Genomic DNA, 20,407 nt, shown 5'->3' with positions numbered 1-20,407 from the left:
ATTTTAGAATTTGATGAGACTTTATTGATGTTTATGATTTATTTTTTTAAAAGATCAATTATATTTCATCAAATTTAACAAACATAAACTGTTAAATATTTGATGGATACTAAAAAGTTAATTTTTTTGCTGAACCAAATTTGTTCAATGCATACTGAAGGGACTATTTTGAACCAACCTCAAACATAAGGGACCATTTTTGTCATTTAATTTGGTAAAATTCTATTTCTATTTGAAGTTGGTCTCTTTCACTCTTATATGAGAGTAAAATTCATCAACAGAGCCAGGGGTCATGATCAATTTAGATGTCATTCCAGTGAAACATCTCCTTACTGTACTTGCTAATGTTTAATTTTTATTTTCCACATGGAATGAGGATGCCATTTTTGCTTTAATTCTTATTGTTGTTGCTCTCAATTCCCATACCCATCAACCATGGCCTTATCTTCTACTTGCTTTTGTCACTCTCAATTCTCACTCAAGGTATGCCCTTTCTGCTACTCTCTATTCATAGCTTGTAATATAAGATTTTCTTCATTAAATTGGTGTTTATTGTTCTCAGTTTTTTAATTGAAAATTCATACCTGGTATGTATGTTAAACTGATACACATTGTACTGTCTGGTTAGATCTGAAGTTTCTCCATTGCTATATGATTACATTGAAATTGAAAATGAAAATTTGAGAGAAATTAAGATGCTAGTGAAGTCTTCATGTAGATAGTGCTCAGCAACTATCTATCATTTGAAGATATTTTGGCAATAGGGAGTGTTTGGAAGAAAAAACTTTGAAGAATGAGGTGCTAGTGTTTGGAGGTTTAGTGAATTGAATGTCAATCTGGTACCGTTGAATTCTCACATGTCATTTGAATTATGCTATTAGAAATTAGGCTTGGTGAATTGCATGCCATGCACATCTTCAATAAAATTAATCTATACTTGGTAATGGAAAAAAGAAAATGAGGTTTTCCAACTCACTAAGCACTACCAAGTTTGAAGCTACAATGAAATGCCAACCCTGCTAAACGATTATGCTATTAGAAGTAATCAATCTCTACTACTTACTGTAGATGGACTGCTGGACACCTGCTCTGTCGTCAAATATCCTATGTTATATCAGAAGGAACCAGCCTCCATCCTCCACACTTAAAACAATAAACCTGAACCTTTTAAGTCAACAAGTTCAGAAACGAAGAACCAAGCATGGCAATGGGTGGGGTTTCCTCGGAGGATCAAGAGTAATGTGTCAGCCTAACCTCCAAAATCTTCCACAAAGAAGAACCTACAGGGTGTCTGCTATGTGTAATCTTTTCTTCCACTGCTTATCTTTAGTTCTCAATTCGTGTCTTGCTTCTTCCTTTTTGGTTCTTTTTGGATAATTCTTGGGAATCAGCTATATGCAGTCAGGAATGTGATTATTTACAGTCATCCCATAATGATGCGCTTTAGGTTATTATGACACCTACCTGCCAACACATATGTTAATTAACAAACTAAATTCAAAAAATTTATTACGATGCTTATTAACTTTGTACAAATGCTTTTATGTGCCCTTTTCTTAACGTGCTACTTGGCTTAATATCCAAACCTACTATCCTCCTTTTAGATGAACCAGGAAAAACAAATTCAAAAAGAAAAGTACTTGTAGAAGTATAACAATTTGCTGTCTTCTTTTAATCTGGTTGATAATAGAAATTTATCTCAACTTGTGCCACATGTTCCATTGAAATCTTGTTTCTCTCATTATGTTGCTGGATTTTCTATCTCATGTCAATGAAAGAGTATTCGTACTTGCTAATGTAGATGAGTAAACTGCTAGTGTCTTACATCTTATCCCAAGAGACAGTTTTGATGTATTGTGTATGGAATATCAAACTAAATATCAAATTGATCTATTTGATTATAAATACTTATGTATATGTATATATACATATTTTTTAAGCTTCTTATTGTTTACTCTCTTTGCAAATGTTTCAGTATCATCTATTTGAACTTTTGGGACAACTGATCTCTTATTTTTACAGGGTTGCCTAGTTCTCAAGTAGCTAGTAGTGTCTTTACGCTAGGAACAGCAGGCGTTCTTCCATTTTACACCCTCATGGTTGCAGCACCTAAAGCAGAACTTGTAAGTTATCTCAGTTCTGTAAAGCAATACTCTATTTTTTTAATTTTCTAGAGAGTATGCCCTATGGGTATATTATCAACTTAAAAAGCTCTTGTTTATTTCTTTTCTTGGAAGACATCAAAAGTTATACCTGCCAAGTTCTCTCTCCTTATGTCATGCTCAAAAACAGAACTCATGGGCATGATTTCAGTTGCATTGATTTGTCATCTAATTGCAAGGTACTGATTTTGTGCCTTTCCAAGATATATTGTAATTGGGCATAATTAAATACTTAATGCAGACCAGGAAATTGATGGAAAGTGTCATACCATATGTTGTGCTCGGACTTCTGTACGCATATCTGTTGTACCTGTCTTGGACACCAGATACAATTGGGCTGATGTTTGCTAGTAAATACTGGCTTCCAGAGGTTTGTTCTTGTGTTTAACAAATGATAGTTGTCATCTTGTGCTGATTCCGTGATTTGGGTTGTTGACATTTCATTCTGTTCAGCTATCTGGTATAGCAAAGATGTTCTCCAGTGAGATGACATTAGCATCTGCTTGGATTCACCTATTGGCTGTAGATCTTTTTGCTGCAAGGTCTCTCTCTTTCTCTCTCACATACACACTTCATTATTGTATATGTGTTAGATTGTCCCATGTTAGTTGAGGAAATAGCCAATTGTCTCCTTATAAGGTGTTGCCATGTTGGACAATCCTCACCTTATGAGCTAGCGTTTGGGATTGAGTTGGAGCCAGGGGGTGGGGGATGTTTGGTTGTCCAACACTAGTTGAGGAATGGACTGTTCTTGCCTCATATTATCTTTGGCCATTTCTCAATTCATGAGCTAGCTTTTAGGATTGTGTCAGATTCAAGACCATTTTCTTAACAGTATGTTTGTGCAGCCAGTTGTTGCTTTCTGATCCTATTGGGTTGAGGAAAAAGGAGGAAGACGCCTTATTAAACTATTCTAATGCTGTTTTTTTATTTGAAACAGGCAAGTTTATCATGATGGCTTGCAAAATGGTATTGAAACACGTCATTCTGTGTCTCTCTGCTTGCTATTTTGCCCCATTGGAATTGTTATTCATCTCCTCACCAAAGCTGTACTAAGTAGTGCAGAAAAAACAGTGCCTAGAACTCACTGACAGAGATTTAACAATTGTTGCCTGTTAACGACTAATGTAACTGTGAACAAAGTGTAATTTTCATCCAACTACGAGTGTGCAAAGTTGTATATCACTGATCCAACACTGCTTGAAGCATTCAATTGATGAGCTCTCCTTTTACTTTTCAGTAAATCTAAATTCTTTTTAAGATGGCCAAACGTCAGGTTTCTTTCTTGTATCTTTACTCCTGCCAAAAGAAAATGTTTCTTCTTCTCTCATCCAATTATTGATAGGATGCAAATAAGAATTTCTCATCTCATATTTGCTATAAACATTGCCTATAATTGACTTCTAAGTGACATGAAAGTTGAAATTTGTTCTAACATCAGTGAAAAGTAACTCTTCCTAAAAAGTTGGGTACTCTTTCTGGTCTCTGAAGAATCGCTTGGGTCACCTCATGGGTTCATACACATGCTCACTATATTGTTTTCCTCATTTTTCATTCAAATTAATCAAGAACTGGTAGAGAAGAAAAGAGAAGCTCCATAAAATATGGGAAGTAATATATACTGTTTGTACAAATATTTCACTAACCCTGTTGGTCATATAAATCAAATCATAACACAAATTCAATGTAGATGCAACATGGCAACCAGCAACGGGAATGGGCACAGAACTTTTCTGCTTGTTATATGTATTCTTGATGTGCTCTCCATGATTCCAGACACTTGATATTTGGGCGTAACATGGGAAGTACTGATATTATAAATAGATTCAGGCCAATTACCACGACACAATAAGGAGTATCCGGAAAACATGTTTCTCCTCATTTGCATCACTGTTAAGAGTCAAAAGTATGATTGCTATTGCACCTGGACAAACAAAAACAATGGAAGTTCAGAAGGAAGCACCAGTATTCTCGTGACAGGGATTTGAATATCATTACTGCTTACTGTAGCCTTATAATGCTCAACGAAGCAAAGCAAATGCCACCAAAACATCATTCTTATTATATATTATGTAGCTTAAGAAACACTATGTTGCTAGTCGAGAAAATTTTCTTTAACTTCACTGGCTAAGAATCCAGAGACATAAGTTATTCAAAAGCAGATCATTGTAACCATCTTCCAGAAAGAGACATGGTAATAGCTGAACAAAGGTGAAAATAAATTAACCAAATTCTTTGAGAAATGGTTGCTCACATCAAGTAGGAAGTGGAGACATTTCAACTTGATCGTCCAAGATGCCATTGGAGCTTGAGCCTTGGAAAGAATCTCTCCTAGAACGATCCAAGGATGTAGCTTCATATATGCCTACAAGATTTAGAAGTGAGATCAACTCACTAACCAATAAATGACTCAGGCAAAGTAAATATCAAGCAATAACATGTGTTTGTTTTTTTTTTTAATTTTGGGTGAGGATGCAATAACATATGATGATTCAACGAAAGAAATTTATGACTGCAATAACATAGAAAAGTATTCCAGGTTTGACGGAACATCTCAACATAAAAAAAAATGATCAACTTCAATTCTTCAGATTATTCTCTAATGACTCTACGTCATACTCATACCTGTGATGCAAAAACTATCACCTAGAGAAGCTTTTGAGTAAATACATTATGACAAAGAATTTCTTCTTCGTTTTGACAAGGTAAAGTAATTCATTATGAGAAACAAAATAGAAGAGATTACATAATGAACTAGTTATCAAAGTTAGGTCGAACTCGTTTTTTTTAATAAGAAGGTCAAACTCAATTTCAATGCCAAGTGAATGCATTTTTTGAGAAGCAATATTGGGATGGATGAAATATCTCACACATTTGAGTTGGAGAGCAACTCTTGGATAGGCATGTTAAATGCAGTTTCCAACTCCATCCTGAACTCTCGGGTGTCCACTTACAAGCCTCTTAAAGTCCATCCAACTTGTCAACTCTAATATTACAATAGTCTACAAATGTCTTTATTTTGACTGAAGAACTAGTTATGAGATGTCTCTAAGGAATTGAATTTGAAAAAATGCTTCTTAATCCTTTAGGTGGTAATGTTCATCTTGAGCATCTCTCCTTTTTCTGCTGAAATGTTAGTAAGTCTACTACAATTTGAAACAACAACTACCTTTTTTTATTCAGCATGGTCTCAGAACTTATTCATGTTCAACAATCATCATTTGACAGATTCGATTAGCAAAGCAATCTGATATGCAGAATAGCTGTGCAACCCCCACCCCCCTCACCAGCAACAACAACCCCAGTATAATCCCACAAGTGGGATCGAGGTGGGTACGATGTACGTAGACCTTACCCCTCCCCACCCTGAAAAAAAGAAAGATTGCATCATACCGATTCCCAAGATGGCGGCACAAACAAGAAAGCCGAGTAACGAGAAGTCCATTTTATATACTATCTCCATGATAATGATGCATCCTGCCGCAACCAATAAGTGCCTTGGAGAAGAGAAAACCATATGCAACCTACAAATGGACAATAATGTAGAATTTCCATGAGACTGTTGACTTGCAGGTCTAGGGAAGAAATCAAATGGACTCAAAGAATATACAAAAGGAGTCAGAACAGAAAACGCTAACGCTTCTGGTGATAGGATCTAACATACCCAAAGCCGTAACAAAGACCACAATATATGCTTCTCTTACTTGAGCTCCATCAAAGACGATAAAAGTAATTACTAAGCAGGAAGGTAAAACATTTACTCAACAAAAGTTGTTCTTACCTTGCAATGGTCCACGACATAAAAAGTAAAGATGGAAAAATGAAATGCTAGCAGAAGAGAGGGAAAATGCATGCAAAGTAAGAAGTCATGAATCAATGCTGACAGGTAATTGCCAATAATGGGCCATACACCACCAAGATAAAAGATATGAAGAAGACACAAATAAATTCATATTCCTTGCAGAAACAGAGATCTTTAGACAATCAGGTAAAATCGCTTAACATTAATTAATAAGGTCAGATAAGGACCAGACAGTATTTGCTATAGCAATCAGTTAAGAGTTGGTAAACTAAATAATTTTACAAGGATCAGAAAGAGATCACAAAATATTACCTCTCCTCTGCGATGCTATCAATGTAAAATATCAATATCATCCCAAATAAGATGGTGCTTGAAAAAGCCCAGGCAGAAAAGGGCAGCTCTACATTGTTAGATCCCTGAGTATCTCCACACAAAGAGGGAAAGCAATTTAAAAGAAGAAGAAGAAGAAGAAGAGATTCATAACAACATAGCTACTGAAGGTATCAAACTGTACTCACTATAATCATGTCCCACATGGCAACAGGAAACAAAAAGCATGTCGCAGAAGTAAGGGTTATGGCATGGAGTCGCCTCTTCAGTTGGTTCTGTGTAAATGAGATGGGAAATATTCAAGGGTAGCTTTTACTCCCTCCTTAATGTACCAGATAATAGAAAGTTGAGTGGATCAAATAGCTTGATGGGACTACACAAACCTTAAGTGAGACCCGTCTTGCGATCACCCTCCGAAGTGCTGATAAGATTCCAGCAAGAATGGGAAATAACATTTCCTTCATTCCCACTAGCTGTTCAGTATGTGCTTCATCATCAGAGGAGGCATTGCTAAATGGTATTTGTTTGTTAAGTTGGTTGCTACATAAGATTCAGCGAGCGAGAAACAGAGAAGGAAATTGAAGAACAAAGTACTAATGCAGAATGAATTTACTACAGCAAAGAGCTCAATATAGAAAGGATATGAAATGGAGAATATGTAGCCATTGCCCATCCTTGTGATAAAAAGTAGAAGGATGCAAGCATTGCAAGGAGTCCACCAACCTGATGAAGGGGAAAATAACAACGAATTACCACCCAAGAAAATGCAGAGTGAAGAAAATTTTCCAACTGCTTTTCTTTCTAATAAGTAAGATAATTTCAATTGCTAAATCCCATTTTCTATCATAACATAAACTTATAGCTACTGGATCATAAAGAGAAGAAATTAAGTTTCCTAGTGAGAGTCCAGTACGAAAGATACGCAATAAATTCAAAAGAGACAGATCCACAACAAGTTCATGCTTTCAATAATCAGAGAATTATATCACATGAAAGTATGAGGATTCTTTTATAATTTCAAAGCAAATAAATAAATACAGTAGTTAAAAAGAAGTATACCTTTTTCCAAACATGGCCCCCCCTGCCATACAGTACCCCAGATAATACTCCTAGAACAGCACCAGAATACTCACCCAATATGGCCCTGATTGAATAAGAATATTTAATCGCAAGGAGGCACTAGATAATTAACCAGAAAAAAAATAAAAAATTCAGACAGATGACCCAAGCAGAACCATCATATGTTTTCATGTATAGACAGCCACAAGGGCAAGACATAATGATGATATGAAAGTATATGCTAACAAAAATTACCTACCATGTGGTTATTCGTGCCAGAGTTACTGAATAGGAAAAAAGGGACAATGCAAAATACAAATTCAAGAAAGGAAAAAGTGACAGTAAAATATCACTCAACCTTGAACTTACCGAACGGGACCACAAGATTTAAGGCCCTTTCCCCACAAGATGAAGTAAAGAGCTGTTATACCACCATTTACAACTGAAGGTACCACCTGTCGAAAGAAAGATTATCAGCAGAAACGCATAAGTGACAAGGAAATGACCTTCTGTAAGCTTTTTGACATTTATAAAAGGAAGAAAATGATAGCTCTACTAGACCTGTGTATTAGCAAGTGCCCTGCCCTTCCAAGGTTTTTGAGCTACTAGAAACCAGATGCATGATGGAAGAAGACAGCAGAACATAAATAGAACAACTGAAGCCCCTGTCTGAGACAGATAGCGGTACATGGAGTAAACTGACCATATTCTCATAAAGTTCCCAACAACATGGATTATCTGCAAGGGGGTTTGCCTACATTGAAACAAGTCTGTCAGTAATAACTTCTAAGGTAATATGGAGCAAGACTCACAGACAGGAGGCAAAATTTAACACATGACTCAAAACTACATTAATAGATCCATTTTTCACCATTTCCACTTAAAGATCAACAATTGATAGCCTTATTTACATAAGAGTGTTGGAAACTTGCGTCACTAAAATTTAAGAACTCAAAACTAATAATATAACAGGATTATCTATCAGTGCTTCTAACTATTTATGAACTTAGCCAACTCCTTGAAAAATCTTGAAAGCCATGATTTGGATAAAATGACAGTATTGTTCATTATGAAAACGAAGGTTGCATCTATGAGAACATAATATTGCCTGAAGGATCCGTTATTCCGCTTGGCCAATTTTCAACCAGCTTTTAGCAGGATGAACTCCAGCATTTTTAACTTATTCTCCAGCATGTTTAGACTCAATCAGCTGATGAAAACAATGGCCCTATTTTGGTATGAGATAAAGAAGAGAAACATTTCTTGCCGAAACCACTTTGCAGTGTTTGATTGCCAAAATTAAATTTTGTACTAAGGGAAAAAGTTTCACCAAACAGGAGGAAAATATACACCCGTCATAGGCCAAGCCATTTCCACTCCACTCTAGATTCCACTCACTACTATCAACATGTAACCACTATTTCTCCTCTTTCCTGCAAATTATTATTACCAAACCAGTATGCATCATCCCAATCCCAACCCCAACTATCTACTACTACTACTAAAATTTACCATCTTTATGCCTTACCAAATGCTGGAAAATAACAAGGAGATAACTTTCTCAGATTAAAAAAAAAATTACACTAAACAGGGTCAAAATATGCACGCTTCCAAATCTTGTTTGCCTCCGTAAACAAAAAAGTTTGATACTTGAAAAACAATCGAATGGTTAACCAGTTAATATAATCGTAAGTTGGACGTCGAATCAGCACATTTCTTTGGTAAACCCTTGAAACTCCAAAAATTGCCATGAGAGCGGGAGGTCAATCACCTCAGTCTTAGGAATAGGAAAAATTCACATAAAATTCTAAACTTTAAATCTTCTCAAATAGATTAATTACAAAACGAAGAAAGCACCATTTAGTATTAGGAAATGCCAAATCAAAGTAAGCAGAAATGCACTGAATTATTTTATTTTTTTTTAAAAACAATAATTTCAGAGAAAAAATATAAAATCAAAATATGATTAACATTCGTGTCTTTTGCAAAAGGATATTTGACATACCTCATGGTAGCAGAATGAGATGAACCGCGATTTTCTGAAAGTGGCTTCGGAGACATCATTTTTGCAACAATTAATCTGTTTTAAGCTTCAATGAATCGATTGAGAATAAACTGAGTTTAGTGGTGAATGCAGAGTGAAGAAGAAAGTGAATGCGAATCGATAAGTTAAACAACGGAGAAAATTCATTAGCTTGGTGAAGGAGTGCAAGTCCATGAAAGCCGATGTTGATCTCGACAGCAAGAACCTCCCTCGATCCGCTCACGTGGAGCTTTGGGCTGAATGTTGTTGGACTTTGATAATTGGGCCAAAGCACATTAATGGCCCAACTGTGTCGTTGGTCGGGCAAGTTGCACAGATAGCCTCTTGAAGGACCACTATTTAGGCCATAGCCGAATATTGCAAAATATTTACCTCGTCTATTTTGACTTAGCACGGAATTTAAGAAAATAAAAAGGAAAAATTGTATGAAATAGCAAACTATTAATTCAAATTAAATGTTATAGTCATAGTTTCTTTTATTTGTAATTTGCAGAAAACATTTCTTGTTTTTTGTCATCCCATTTGTATATCGAAATATACAAATAGACTCATTCGGTATACATATTCGTTGTATAAAAATTAATTGCATGACCCATTTGTATACCGAATATACAAATAGACTCATTCGGTATACATATGTATTGTATAAAAATTAATTGCAGGACTCATTTGTATACCGAAATATACAAATAGACCCATTCGGTATTCATATGTGTTGAATTTATGTAGTAATTTTGTTTATATACATACTATGTTTTAGTTTGTATACCAAAATATACAAAATACAGATTTTTATGTATATGTATACCGAAATATACAAATTTGCTATGGAACGCAATTATACAAACTGTAGTTATAGCATACAAATATGATTTTTATGTTTGCTAAACCTAAAATTTACTCACAAAGAATATGTCAAATGTACTAAAAATATTGTTTAATCTTGTTGTCTTAAAAATAAAAAAAAAAAAAAAAAAATTGCTAAAAAATAGAAAAAAAATTATTTATCAAATTTATTTAAACCATTTTAGAATCAATTCAAGACTTGCATTGAGAATTATAAAAGCCAAACTTTAGTCTGAAATAATTTGTACCGTTCGAACTTCAAACATTTAGATTTGAAATTAGGCTTAATCATCCTCAATTTCAGACCTATATATTTGAATTTGAATCACCAAATTTAATTTCAAAATTGTATGTGTGATTTTAATGTTCAAATTTGAAGTTAGCAAGTACATTAAGCTTAGTCACAAAAAAAAAATCGATACAGTAAAAAAGAAACAGAAATTCCCAAGTGATAAAGTGAGACAGAGGAAGAGAAAAAGGGTAACAGAAAGCAATTGGAGATTCTACTGAGAAACAATGGCTACGCTCTGTACTTTGATTCTTCCCAAATTTCCTCAATCCAGAGGAATATCAACAACTCGTGCTGTGTTAACGAGGGATTCCAAAATGAAGGTTCCTTATGAACTGAAGCAGGGACAATCTCGTCTTTTTCACAAGCTTCCCTCTGGTCTAAACATGGAGGTTCTCTACCAGAGGGGCAGTGACCCAGATGAGGAACAGAGAAGATCTACTAAAAACCCACCTTTAGTATTTGTTCATGGAAGCTTTCATGCTGCTTGGTGTTGGGCTGAACACTGGCTCCCCTTCTTTTCCCAAAATGGATATGATTGTTATGCTCTAAGCTTGCTGGGACAGGTACTCTTTATGTTTCAACAACTGCAATTACATGGATAAAAAGATGTAAAATAGGATAAAATTCTTAGATCTCATGGTAAACTGCTTAATTTCTTTTTACTATCCAGATAATGCTTAATTCAGTACTGATGATCGATTAGCCGAGTGAACTAACTTGCAGTTTGATAAATGTTGGAAGAATTGTAATCTCAGATAAATATCCAGCTTTAGTTTCACTTACTCAAATAGATTCCACTAGTTACTCGCCAAGATATTTCATTATCATTTAAATGGTGAAATAGCAATGCAACCCTATCGAAGTAGCAAAGGTATGTTATTAATGTATATGTACCCTTTTGACATTGCCAGGGAGAAAGTGATTCACCTGCTGCTGCAGTTGCAGGTACCCTCGAGGTATTTTACATTTCCTTCTGTTAGATTCTTGTTGGTTGTCAATCAGGAAGTTGGCCTGAGTAATGACATTTACGCTGAGCTGACATTTCTCATTCAGGTTTCGCTTAGTGCATTGCTGAAACGGTTTACAGTTCCTTCTAATTCTGTACTTTGCTGCATTCAGTAGACACATGCTGGTGATATTGCTGACTTCATCCACAAAGAGATCAAGTTGCCACCAGTATTGCTTGGACATTCATTTGGGGGGCTTATTGTTCAGTATTACATTGCAAATATTAGAAGAGAAGCAGTAAAAGGTAATCGTGTTTTTGTTATTGTTTGCAAGCTAAGGCATACTGCATTTTCTACTCCAAATACAAAAGTTCCTCAAAGTGGTTACTTCTACTCAATCATACAGTTTCCTCTTTTGGTGCTACAGGTTCTGATTCAGAAAAGAAAAGCTTATTCCCCAATCTTTCTGGAGCGGTGCTCGTTTGCTCGGTACCCCCTTCGGGTAATAGGTGACTTCCTGTACTGAAAAAGCATGTCTTCCATACAAACTTTGTTTTCACTCAATAACTTGTTTCCCTTTTATATTATTCAGTGGTTTAGTATGGAGATATCTCTTCTCCAAGCCTCTTGCTGCTTTCAAGGTTTGTCTATTTAGTTTAAAGAAACCATATACACACTTATCTCAGCTACAGACTAGCATTTACAAGGGCATACATATGTACATATTGAAGCCACTTGGACCCATTCTTCCTGTTTCAATTTTTCTGTGAATACTATCGATGATAAAAAAGTGATTATAACATCATTAAGTGGGTGAAACGTCATCCGTTTTCTTTTTGCCCTGTTTGCACATCCCTTTTTTTTTTTCAAATTGATGAATTTGATATTTCGAGCAGGTAACTCGGAGCCTGGCAGCCAAAGCTTTTCAAACATCTTTACCTCTTTGTAAAGAAACATTTTTCTCAGCAGGAATGGAGGATCAGCTGGTTGCACGGTCAGTCAAATTAGAACTTAGATGGTTTTTTTTTTTAGAACTTAGATGGTTTGTTTTAGATATCAGATGAAAGAGTAAATGACTTATAGACAAAGACCTTTTTCGTAGAACTCATTTCTATGTTCTCCTATCACTGGTATTAGGAGGATTTTGAAGATGCCTGTGTACTACTAGACAATCTAAAAGTGGCAAAAGTTGACTTCAAACATGTTCCCACTTGAGTTATTCCTGCGACTTCCCAAATATTAGTAGCTTGAACTGGAGATGTGAATTTTCTGAGTTATCAATCTCCAGTTCAAATGGTAGTCATCGAGTTTATGTTAACATTTTGTTCTGTGAAGTTCGTAAATTAAGTTTGTAAATTTGTTTGAATATCAGTCTTGAGAGTTTTATTTTATATTAAACAGAGCAGATGATGCATCTTGTACCAAGCATTATATGTTGGCATAATACCTTGATTAAATCAACTATGTATACAACATTGTCTTACGGCAACATTTGCCTTTTCTTTTCTCCTTTTTAGTTACCAACAGCTAATGACTGAAAGCTCAAGGATGCCTTTGTTTGATCTAAGAAAGCTCAATGCATCTCTTCCTGTCCCTCGACTTGAGGATCCTGCATTTAAAGTACTCGTAGTGGGTGCAAAGGATGATTTCATTGTGGTAAGTTCTTGGATAATTTGGGACAGTATTTGTTAAGAAATGTTTCGAATTTTGAGGCATTTTGTGAACTCTGGAGCTAAATAGTCCTAGTGTTCTGAAAGTAACATATGAATGTGATTCTCTCAGGACATGGAAGGACTCAATGAAACAGGAAGATTTTATGGCGTCCCCACAGTCTGTATTGAAGGGGTTGCTCATGATATAATGATAGATTGCTCATGGATAAAGGGTGCACAACCGATCCTATCATGGTTAAACAGCTTAAATAAAGCTGGGACACAAATATGAAGGAAAATTGCTCCCTGTTAATGTCCGGATTTTGTTGATTAGTTGAAACCACTGCTTTGGCCTTTGATTCAATCAAAGATTGAGAGGTTAAGATAGAATTGAATTTGTACTCTTTGTATTATGGCTTTTGGAGATCTGTTGAGTATAGATCGATGTTGAGAAACTAACAAAACAGAAACAGTAGGTTCAGTAACATGAAAATGTTTTGTTAGAAGAAGTTCATAGACAACTTCTTCTTGATTTGGCTTTGATATTCGTCTGCTGTTGAATCTTGTAAATTCTGAATAAAATGTGAGGTTTGGTTCCAAAATGTTCCATCATGAAAAGACACATGGCTTGAGAATCATATTTAGGGGTTTCTTTTGAGCTTTCACTTTCATGAGAATATTGGCATTCATTGCGAACGAGTGTGCTTCAACTGTGTTGTAGCTATTGTTATGTATCCCAAAAGAGATGAATCACAATGCCAAAAGGAAAAGAGGGGGCAAAATCCATTAGTTAATCGCAGCAATATTATCAAAAATACATCAGCAAGGATTTTTGCACAACTAAAAATTAAGGTTAAAATGAATACTAGAAATACGATGGAATTGGGATACGAACAAGTCAGCGCACGCCCCCTAGTCCCAATTTACACAACAACATATCAGTACGATCCCCATATGGTGGGATCTGGAGATGGTGGAATGTATGCAAATCTTGCCCCTACCTAGTCTTACACACTTTGAGTACAATTATTTTTCCTGCATTTGTACTTTTCTAATCCTTAGCATCTCTGTTTTCTTTAAGTTGATATTATTAGACAATATAAGAGACAAAGTACAGCAAAATTTCCACCTTTCCAGTGATGTCTTTTACTTCCAAACTACACTAATTTAAGCGGTTATATACCTGCACATGCTAATAATACAAGGTGGAACAGCCATTGCAACAGAAAATCACTGTTTTATTAGCAAGCATAAGGGGCTACAAGCCTACAACTATCATTCCTCAAAATATCTGCTGTTTACACCTGCTCTATACAAGTGCAAACCAGAGGAGGTTGCAATGGTAATATTGGTGTTTGCAGGTGCAAATAGGACATCACCTTCAGCAACAATCACTTCTGCTGATGTGGTCATTGTTCCCTCTCCTCCCATGACCACAAACATGGACGGACCAGGAGCAGAAGGGAAGGCAACAGTTGAATATGGGGGAAGAATGCAACGATCCACCTCAAATTCATCAAAAGGAGGGAGGTATCTCATTGTGTATGGATTTATTGCCGTACCGTGCAGAATTTCAGGGTTACCCTGCAACAGAAAAACACTGGTTCAGATCATAAATCAAACTTAGGGAATGCCATGTAACCTGCATGTTAGGTCGTCTTGCCAGACATCTGGCCTGCCTTCCATAACCAAGAAAATTACCTCCTAAGGTGTACTGGGAGGTATCCTAACTGTTGCTAACTAATTTCTACAAGTGTTGTTAGTTTAGGAACTTCTTTGCCGCAATCGACTAGACAAGTGATTTGAACATGAATTTAGGCCATCTTGGTAGATATTGGACTTTTATAGTATGCTCAATCTGAAGGATATTCACCTTCAAATGAACTCAGTCTCCACTATACCATAGCGGTTAATAAAACATAGAGAACGAAAGAATGCCTTTAATAACGACTCTAATGGTACCTGTCTGTACGTGAGCATTGAACAGAGAGTTCTAACATCCCGGTGCTTGGGAGTTAGGCCAGCGCGTACCACATTGTCCGAGGTTGCCATACATTCAACACACTCTCCATATACATATGCATGGGGTTCATTTGCCCCTAAATATAAAGCTTCACCAGGATTGAGCTTCACGTAATTAAACAAGAATGCAGCTAAAACACCAACATCAGCTGGATACTGCTTCTCAAGTCCTAGGACCAGTTGTTCCTTGTGGGTTAGCTCCCTTACCTAAAACATCAAAGTGTAAGCAACTTCCTTAATAATGAATGATGTAGTAAGCAACATGAATATAAACAGCACAGTTCCAGATATGCTTTAGAAGACAACACAATATGCAGTTAAGTTCCAACAAATCATTTGTAAAAGAAAATCTTATGTCTCCCATGTTAAAGCAGAAATACTGGAAAATATAGTTTACATGTGAGCTTTCTGAATGTGGCAAAAAGTTATTGTATTTTTGTTTATGAAATCAAGGTTTAAGTAAAGCAGGAAATACAACAAAATTAAACCACCGCCAACCAATGGTATAATAAAACCAGAGGTTAGCTCCATGGAGGAATTTAAATAACAAATGCAACTAATTGTAGGTTATGCCAAAATTGGTATTTAGCACGCTCAGCTAAACCCTGATAAAATAGATCAAAATTAGAATTTCAATCTTCATATTGCCACACTCATCACCGGAAAAATCCGTAGTGCCGCCACTAGCCCAACTTTCACTTTCAACCATTAAAAATCAAGATAAAGGAGAATCAACCAAGAATTAACCAACATTGAAATTTAAAGAAACTGCCCAGATCAGTTCATAACCATCTTCTGAAGAGTGAAGATGTACATTTTTGTTTAACTTGTTTTATGTTGTTTCTCATTCACTCTTTTGCCAAGACAGTTGGGTAAGACGGCCTGGTGTTATACATTGTTCTTTCCTTCTTTACATACTAAATGATTTCTTTCCGTCAATAAAACTCGGTGGCCACAGTTACTCAATGGGTGGCAGCAAGTACCCATTGGAATAGAGAGGTGCTCAAAAATTGGTCCAAACACCACCGTTATCCCAAACAAATGTAATTAGGGGGCACATTGGAATAGTGTCTTTAAATTGGGAAATGGGCAGAGAGGTGTGTAATAAGACACAAACAATTAACTAAGACAATAAAGAGGATAAGAATTCACAATCATTGAGAGATACTGCCACATAAATGAGTCACTATCATACAGAAGCACAGAGAGAGATTAAATTTCCAAGGGAAGTCTTAAACTTCCATATAATCATGGTGAAAAAAAAAACTTTCATATAATCATGGAAGGATTGTGCATTACCTTGTTTTTGATGTTCAGACGACTAATCAGCTTAGCCAGCACTTCCGTGATCACATCCTTGCTAGCTGACATAATCTCCGTAAATAATTTTCTGAGCACTAATTTACCTTTCTCCTCTTCATCATCCTCGTTCAAGTCCAATACTAGCTCTGCAAGCACATTACCAACCACTTCAACAATCTCAGGCACAGTCTGAACAATCACTTTAAGCTCCTGGAAAAAAAAATATCATCATCACATCCAGTGTCCTTTTATTTTTATTTTTCCAACAGACATGGAACTGTAAGTTCACTCCATCGCCTCAAGCCAAAAAGATAGGTTTTTTTGTTTGATTAGAACCAACTACATGATGAAGTGTTAAGTACACCTGTGTCCAGCCCCATTTTCTGGATCTTTATAGACTTGATCCCTCCAAAATTTGCAATACAGATATTATAATAGATAGAGAATAATGAAACATATACATGTTAGTTATTATACACATGTTCTAACTAGAGCAACCACTAATTAGTCTTTTATTTATGGAGGATAAAGAAGCTAATTGGGACCTTTTCCCATTACTTTATTCCAGTAGTTGAAAACAAAACGTCCAGTTAATTATTAATCAAAACAATAAAGGCAAACAAAACAAACTTTCAATATTTAAAAATTTCACATCATTGTTTTTAATTAAGTCAGACAGCTCTACAGTCACCTTAGAGTCCCCACCATACTCTTAGAATGAATATTTTCCGAATATTCAAACATTAGAAGCTATTCCCAGACAAGTGATCTGGCACTAGAGCCTCTAGATTGCACCGACAATTACTACATTGATCCAGTAAAACAAGTTGCTTAACTCTATTGGAATTTCTTGAAATCTAGCACAACTTACGAAGTACCTCAAGACTTATGAAGCCACACAAGGCCTCAAATTCGGTCAAGGCCAAAGCCATCTCGGGTTTGTGGTTATCATCCTTGTAAACGAGTGGCTGCTCCTTATGCAGAAGAATTGCCAGGTCCTTGTCTGGATGAGCTTGTATAGACAAAGCTTTCTCAATAGAGAGTACCTATAACAGAAAAGCCTTGAATTGATCAGGGAAACCTGGTTCCTTATCCAGTCCAAATATGAGAAATCATAATCTGCTGCATTGACATCATGATAACTTAGAGCAAATAAAAAGCAATGAAGAGAGGAAACCACCTTGAAGAGAAAGGGAAGCTGGGTACCCCATTTGCTAAGAACAGTTTCACCAAGTACACTAGGGTTCTTCTCAATCCAATCTTTCAAAGTACACTTGTTTCTAATTCCCCCACCATTAGCATACCCATTCTGAATTCTTCCTCCTTCTTCCACAATGTAGGATGGCCCAGAGTCATGAGTTCCCATCCAAAACTCCGCATATTGCTGTTTTTCATCGATTTTCCTCCCAGAATTAAGCCTATACAGACGTCCAACACAAGATTCCTTTGCCGAACGGCCCCAATCATAATTCTTGACAGAACCCATTAACCTGAGTAACCCCTTAAACCCTTCCTCCATTGTTGTTGACAGACCATCAGCCTCCATGGAAAGAGAAAGAGAGAAGCAGAAATAAATAAAGAAAAAAGGATGTTGAAGTTGAAGTTGAAGAGAATGTATGGAATTGAATGTTGCTTATACTTTCCATTCGGTTAGTTTTTGAAGGGGCAAATTGTTGTGAGGAGGAGGGGAAGTTGGGGGTTGGAGTGTAGGATTTGGACAAAGCAAGTGACGATGGGAGAGAGTAAATTGATCAGGCGGTTATCGTAGAATTGGGTCACTCCTCTGTAGTGTGCTGTTAAAGGACTAGAATTCACTAAAAGGGCAAATTTCCATTGCTCAACAGTCACGCAACGCCCCTATGATCTCATCGCAAACGGGGTCGGTGGGATCGTCCTTTACTTCTTTATGTGGTCACCACTTTTTTTTAATATAATACTCCCTCCGTCCCATTTTATGTGATGTACTTTGATTTGGCACAAACTTTAAGAAAAATGGAAAGACTTTTAAAACTTGTGGTCCAAAATGAATGATAGAAATTTGTGTGGTTGTAAATCATTTCATTAAGGGTAAAAAAGACATTTTATAGGCAAATTGTTACTTAAAATAGAAATGTGTCATTCTTTTTGGGACTGACTAAAAAGGAAAGTGAGTCATATAAATTGGGACAGAGGGAGTATAATAATACGGTCTTCTCATTACAAGTTCAAAATAATTGAATTGATTGAAGTTTTAAAAAAAAAAAAAGTTTAATTTTTTTTATATATTTGTATGTTTCATTTATTGGAATTTATATTATTTATGAGATTTGTTATACTATTTATGATCCGGATAATAATGAACTTATGGTTTTTCTTAAGATGTGTTGTTCCCAATAATTTTTAATGGTGATAGAAAATTAATGCCATCATGATAAAATATGAATAAATAAAAATATTTTATTAATTAATCAAATTTAATGGTGATAAAAAATTAATGCAATCATAATAAAATATGAAGAAATAATAATATTTTATTAATTAATCAATATAAGTATAATTATTTTTCACTCTTGATTTTTCTCTCATAAGACCATTAGTAACATTCGAAATAATATTTCATGAATTTGCGGAATATTCTAAATGTTCACCATTTATACAGGCATAAATTAAAGTTTAGGGTAGAATAACCTCCAAGAACCTTAACTAGAATCGAATAGTATATCTTATAAAATCTCAACTAGAATTAAACACGTCTAACATAAATTTTCAATGTTTATATTGTGTGCATTAACTCAAAAATTCAGTTAATATGGAATAGGAAAATAGTAAGGTCCAAATACTCTGGAAAACTCACGGGATCCATGATTTGGTTTTGATTTGTGGGGACTTAAATAAAATTAATATACTTACTATTCATGCAACATGTCATTTTATAGTACTAATTTCTGGTTTTGATTTGTGGGAACTTAAATAAAATTAATATACTTATTATTCATGCAACATGTCATATAGTACTAATTTCTCTTAGAATCTCTGTGTTGAATATTCGAGATATAAGGTGAAATCGAAATATACGTAGTACGTACTTAGTAAATATATAAAAAAATAAATTTAAATAGACAACTCATGTATACCAATTCATACATTATTATTCTGTTATACTTGAAAGAATAATTCTTATATTCTTATTAATTGTTGTAGTACAATTTTGGCGCAATTAGAACGTGAACCAAATGACTCCTAGTCTTTGTTAATTATAATTTGTGCAAATGCAAACTCCGTTCCTTCTTTTTCTGTAACAATGAACGAAAATTTAATACTTTGCGTTATCAACATGTGTTTTTTATAGAAGTAATCTTGAAGGATATTTTATATTTACTGATACATTAAATTAAAAATATCATGTGCGAATAAATTAGTATCTATCCTTTCTAGACTTGGATTGTCTTATATAATTAGTTGATCAATATATTAAAAATAGTAATTTCATATTGATCACATTACTAAATCAAGAAAGTATTAATTAATTTTTTTTTATATTATTTTTGCAATTAATTATTTTTAAAAGTGTTCACGTTTATTTGTAAAATTAAGTTTTTTAAAGGGTGAATTAATAAAAATATATTCTTATTTATGATTTTTTAAGTATCGTGCAAATGAAAAATAATTAACTATTACATCCGTCCACTTTTAATTGTCATGGTTTCCCTTTTTTAAAGTCAAACTATAAGAACTTTGACTAATATTTTACGATGTATTTTTTAATCATATTGATATGCAAAAAAAATATTATAGTACTTATTGTATAGTTTTTGAATATCTAAATTTTTTGTTTAAAATTCAAACTAATGTAATCAAATTTAATTTTAAAAATAGTCAATTGACTTTTGAAAAATATAACATGACAATTAAAAGTGGATGGAGAGATACTAGTATAAAACAAAATGGTCACATGATGTCAAATGTTACA

The 20,407-nt window shown here is 34.9% G+C and overlaps 4 protein-coding genes across 4 annotated transcripts; 2 read left to right on the top strand and 2 right to left on the bottom strand.

The window, feature by feature from the left end:
• Positions 1-272: 272 nt before the first annotated feature.
• Positions 273-3,375, top strand: LOC102591831 (uncharacterized). Its single transcript, XM_006357793.2, has 6 exons — positions 273-483; positions 1,069-1,300; positions 2,023-2,123; positions 2,404-2,532; positions 2,616-2,704; positions 3,103-3,375. Exons 1-6 carry the CDS (start codon positions 436-438, stop codon positions 3,251-3,253), a joined length of 750 nt encoding a protein of 249 aa, XP_006357855.1. The 5' UTR covers positions 273-435; the 3' UTR covers positions 3,254-3,375.
• A 362-nt stretch (positions 3,376-3,737) lies between these two features.
• On the bottom strand, positions 3,738-9,619 carry LOC102591488 (uncharacterized). Its single transcript, XM_006357792.2, has 11 exons — positions 9,359-9,619; positions 7,915-8,107; positions 7,723-7,808; positions 7,354-7,438; positions 6,939-7,017; positions 6,678-6,811; positions 6,483-6,569; positions 6,277-6,380; positions 5,556-5,686; positions 4,417-4,527; positions 3,738-4,086 (listed from the first exon to the last, which is right to left on the bottom strand). The coding sequence occupies exons 1-10, from the start codon at positions 9,415-9,417 to the stop codon at positions 4,418-4,420; spliced, it is 1,068 nt and encodes a 355-aa protein (XP_006357854.1). The 5' UTR covers positions 9,418-9,619; the 3' UTR covers positions 3,738-4,086; position 4,417.
• Positions 9,620-10,637: 1,018 nt separating this feature from the next.
• On the top strand, positions 10,638-13,736 carry LOC102591159 (uncharacterized). Its single transcript, XM_006357791.2, has 8 exons — positions 10,638-11,098; positions 11,447-11,491; positions 11,658-11,787; positions 11,910-11,991; positions 12,075-12,123; positions 12,379-12,476; positions 13,000-13,138; positions 13,265-13,736. Exons 1-8 carry the CDS (start codon positions 10,760-10,762, stop codon positions 13,424-13,426), a joined length of 1,044 nt encoding a protein of 347 aa, XP_006357853.1. The 5' UTR covers positions 10,638-10,759; the 3' UTR covers positions 13,427-13,736.
• A 615-nt stretch (positions 13,737-14,351) lies between these two features.
• On the bottom strand, positions 14,352-18,347 carry LOC102590805 (mannose-6-phosphate isomerase 2). The gene is made up of 5 exons (XM_006357790.2): positions 17,639-18,347; positions 17,337-17,504; positions 16,456-16,668; positions 15,097-15,363; positions 14,352-14,718 (listed from the first exon to the last, which is right to left on the bottom strand). The coding sequence occupies exons 1-5, from the start codon at positions 18,002-18,004 to the stop codon at positions 14,410-14,412; spliced, it is 1,323 nt and encodes a 440-aa protein (XP_006357852.1). The 5' UTR covers positions 18,005-18,347; the 3' UTR covers positions 14,352-14,409.
• Positions 18,348-20,407: the final 2,060 nt, after the last annotated feature.

The sequence above is a fragment of the Solanum tuberosum genome, unplaced genomic scaffold (assembly GCF_000226075.1).
Source record: "Solanum tuberosum cultivar DM 1-3 516 R44 unplaced genomic scaffold, SolTub_3.0 scf00244, whole genome shotgun sequence".
NCBI classification, from domain to species: domain Eukaryota; kingdom Viridiplantae; phylum Streptophyta; class Magnoliopsida; order Solanales; family Solanaceae; genus Solanum; species Solanum tuberosum.
The sequence above is the reverse complement of the archived record's forward strand: the minus strand, read 5'-3'. Positions and strand labels throughout refer to the sequence as shown.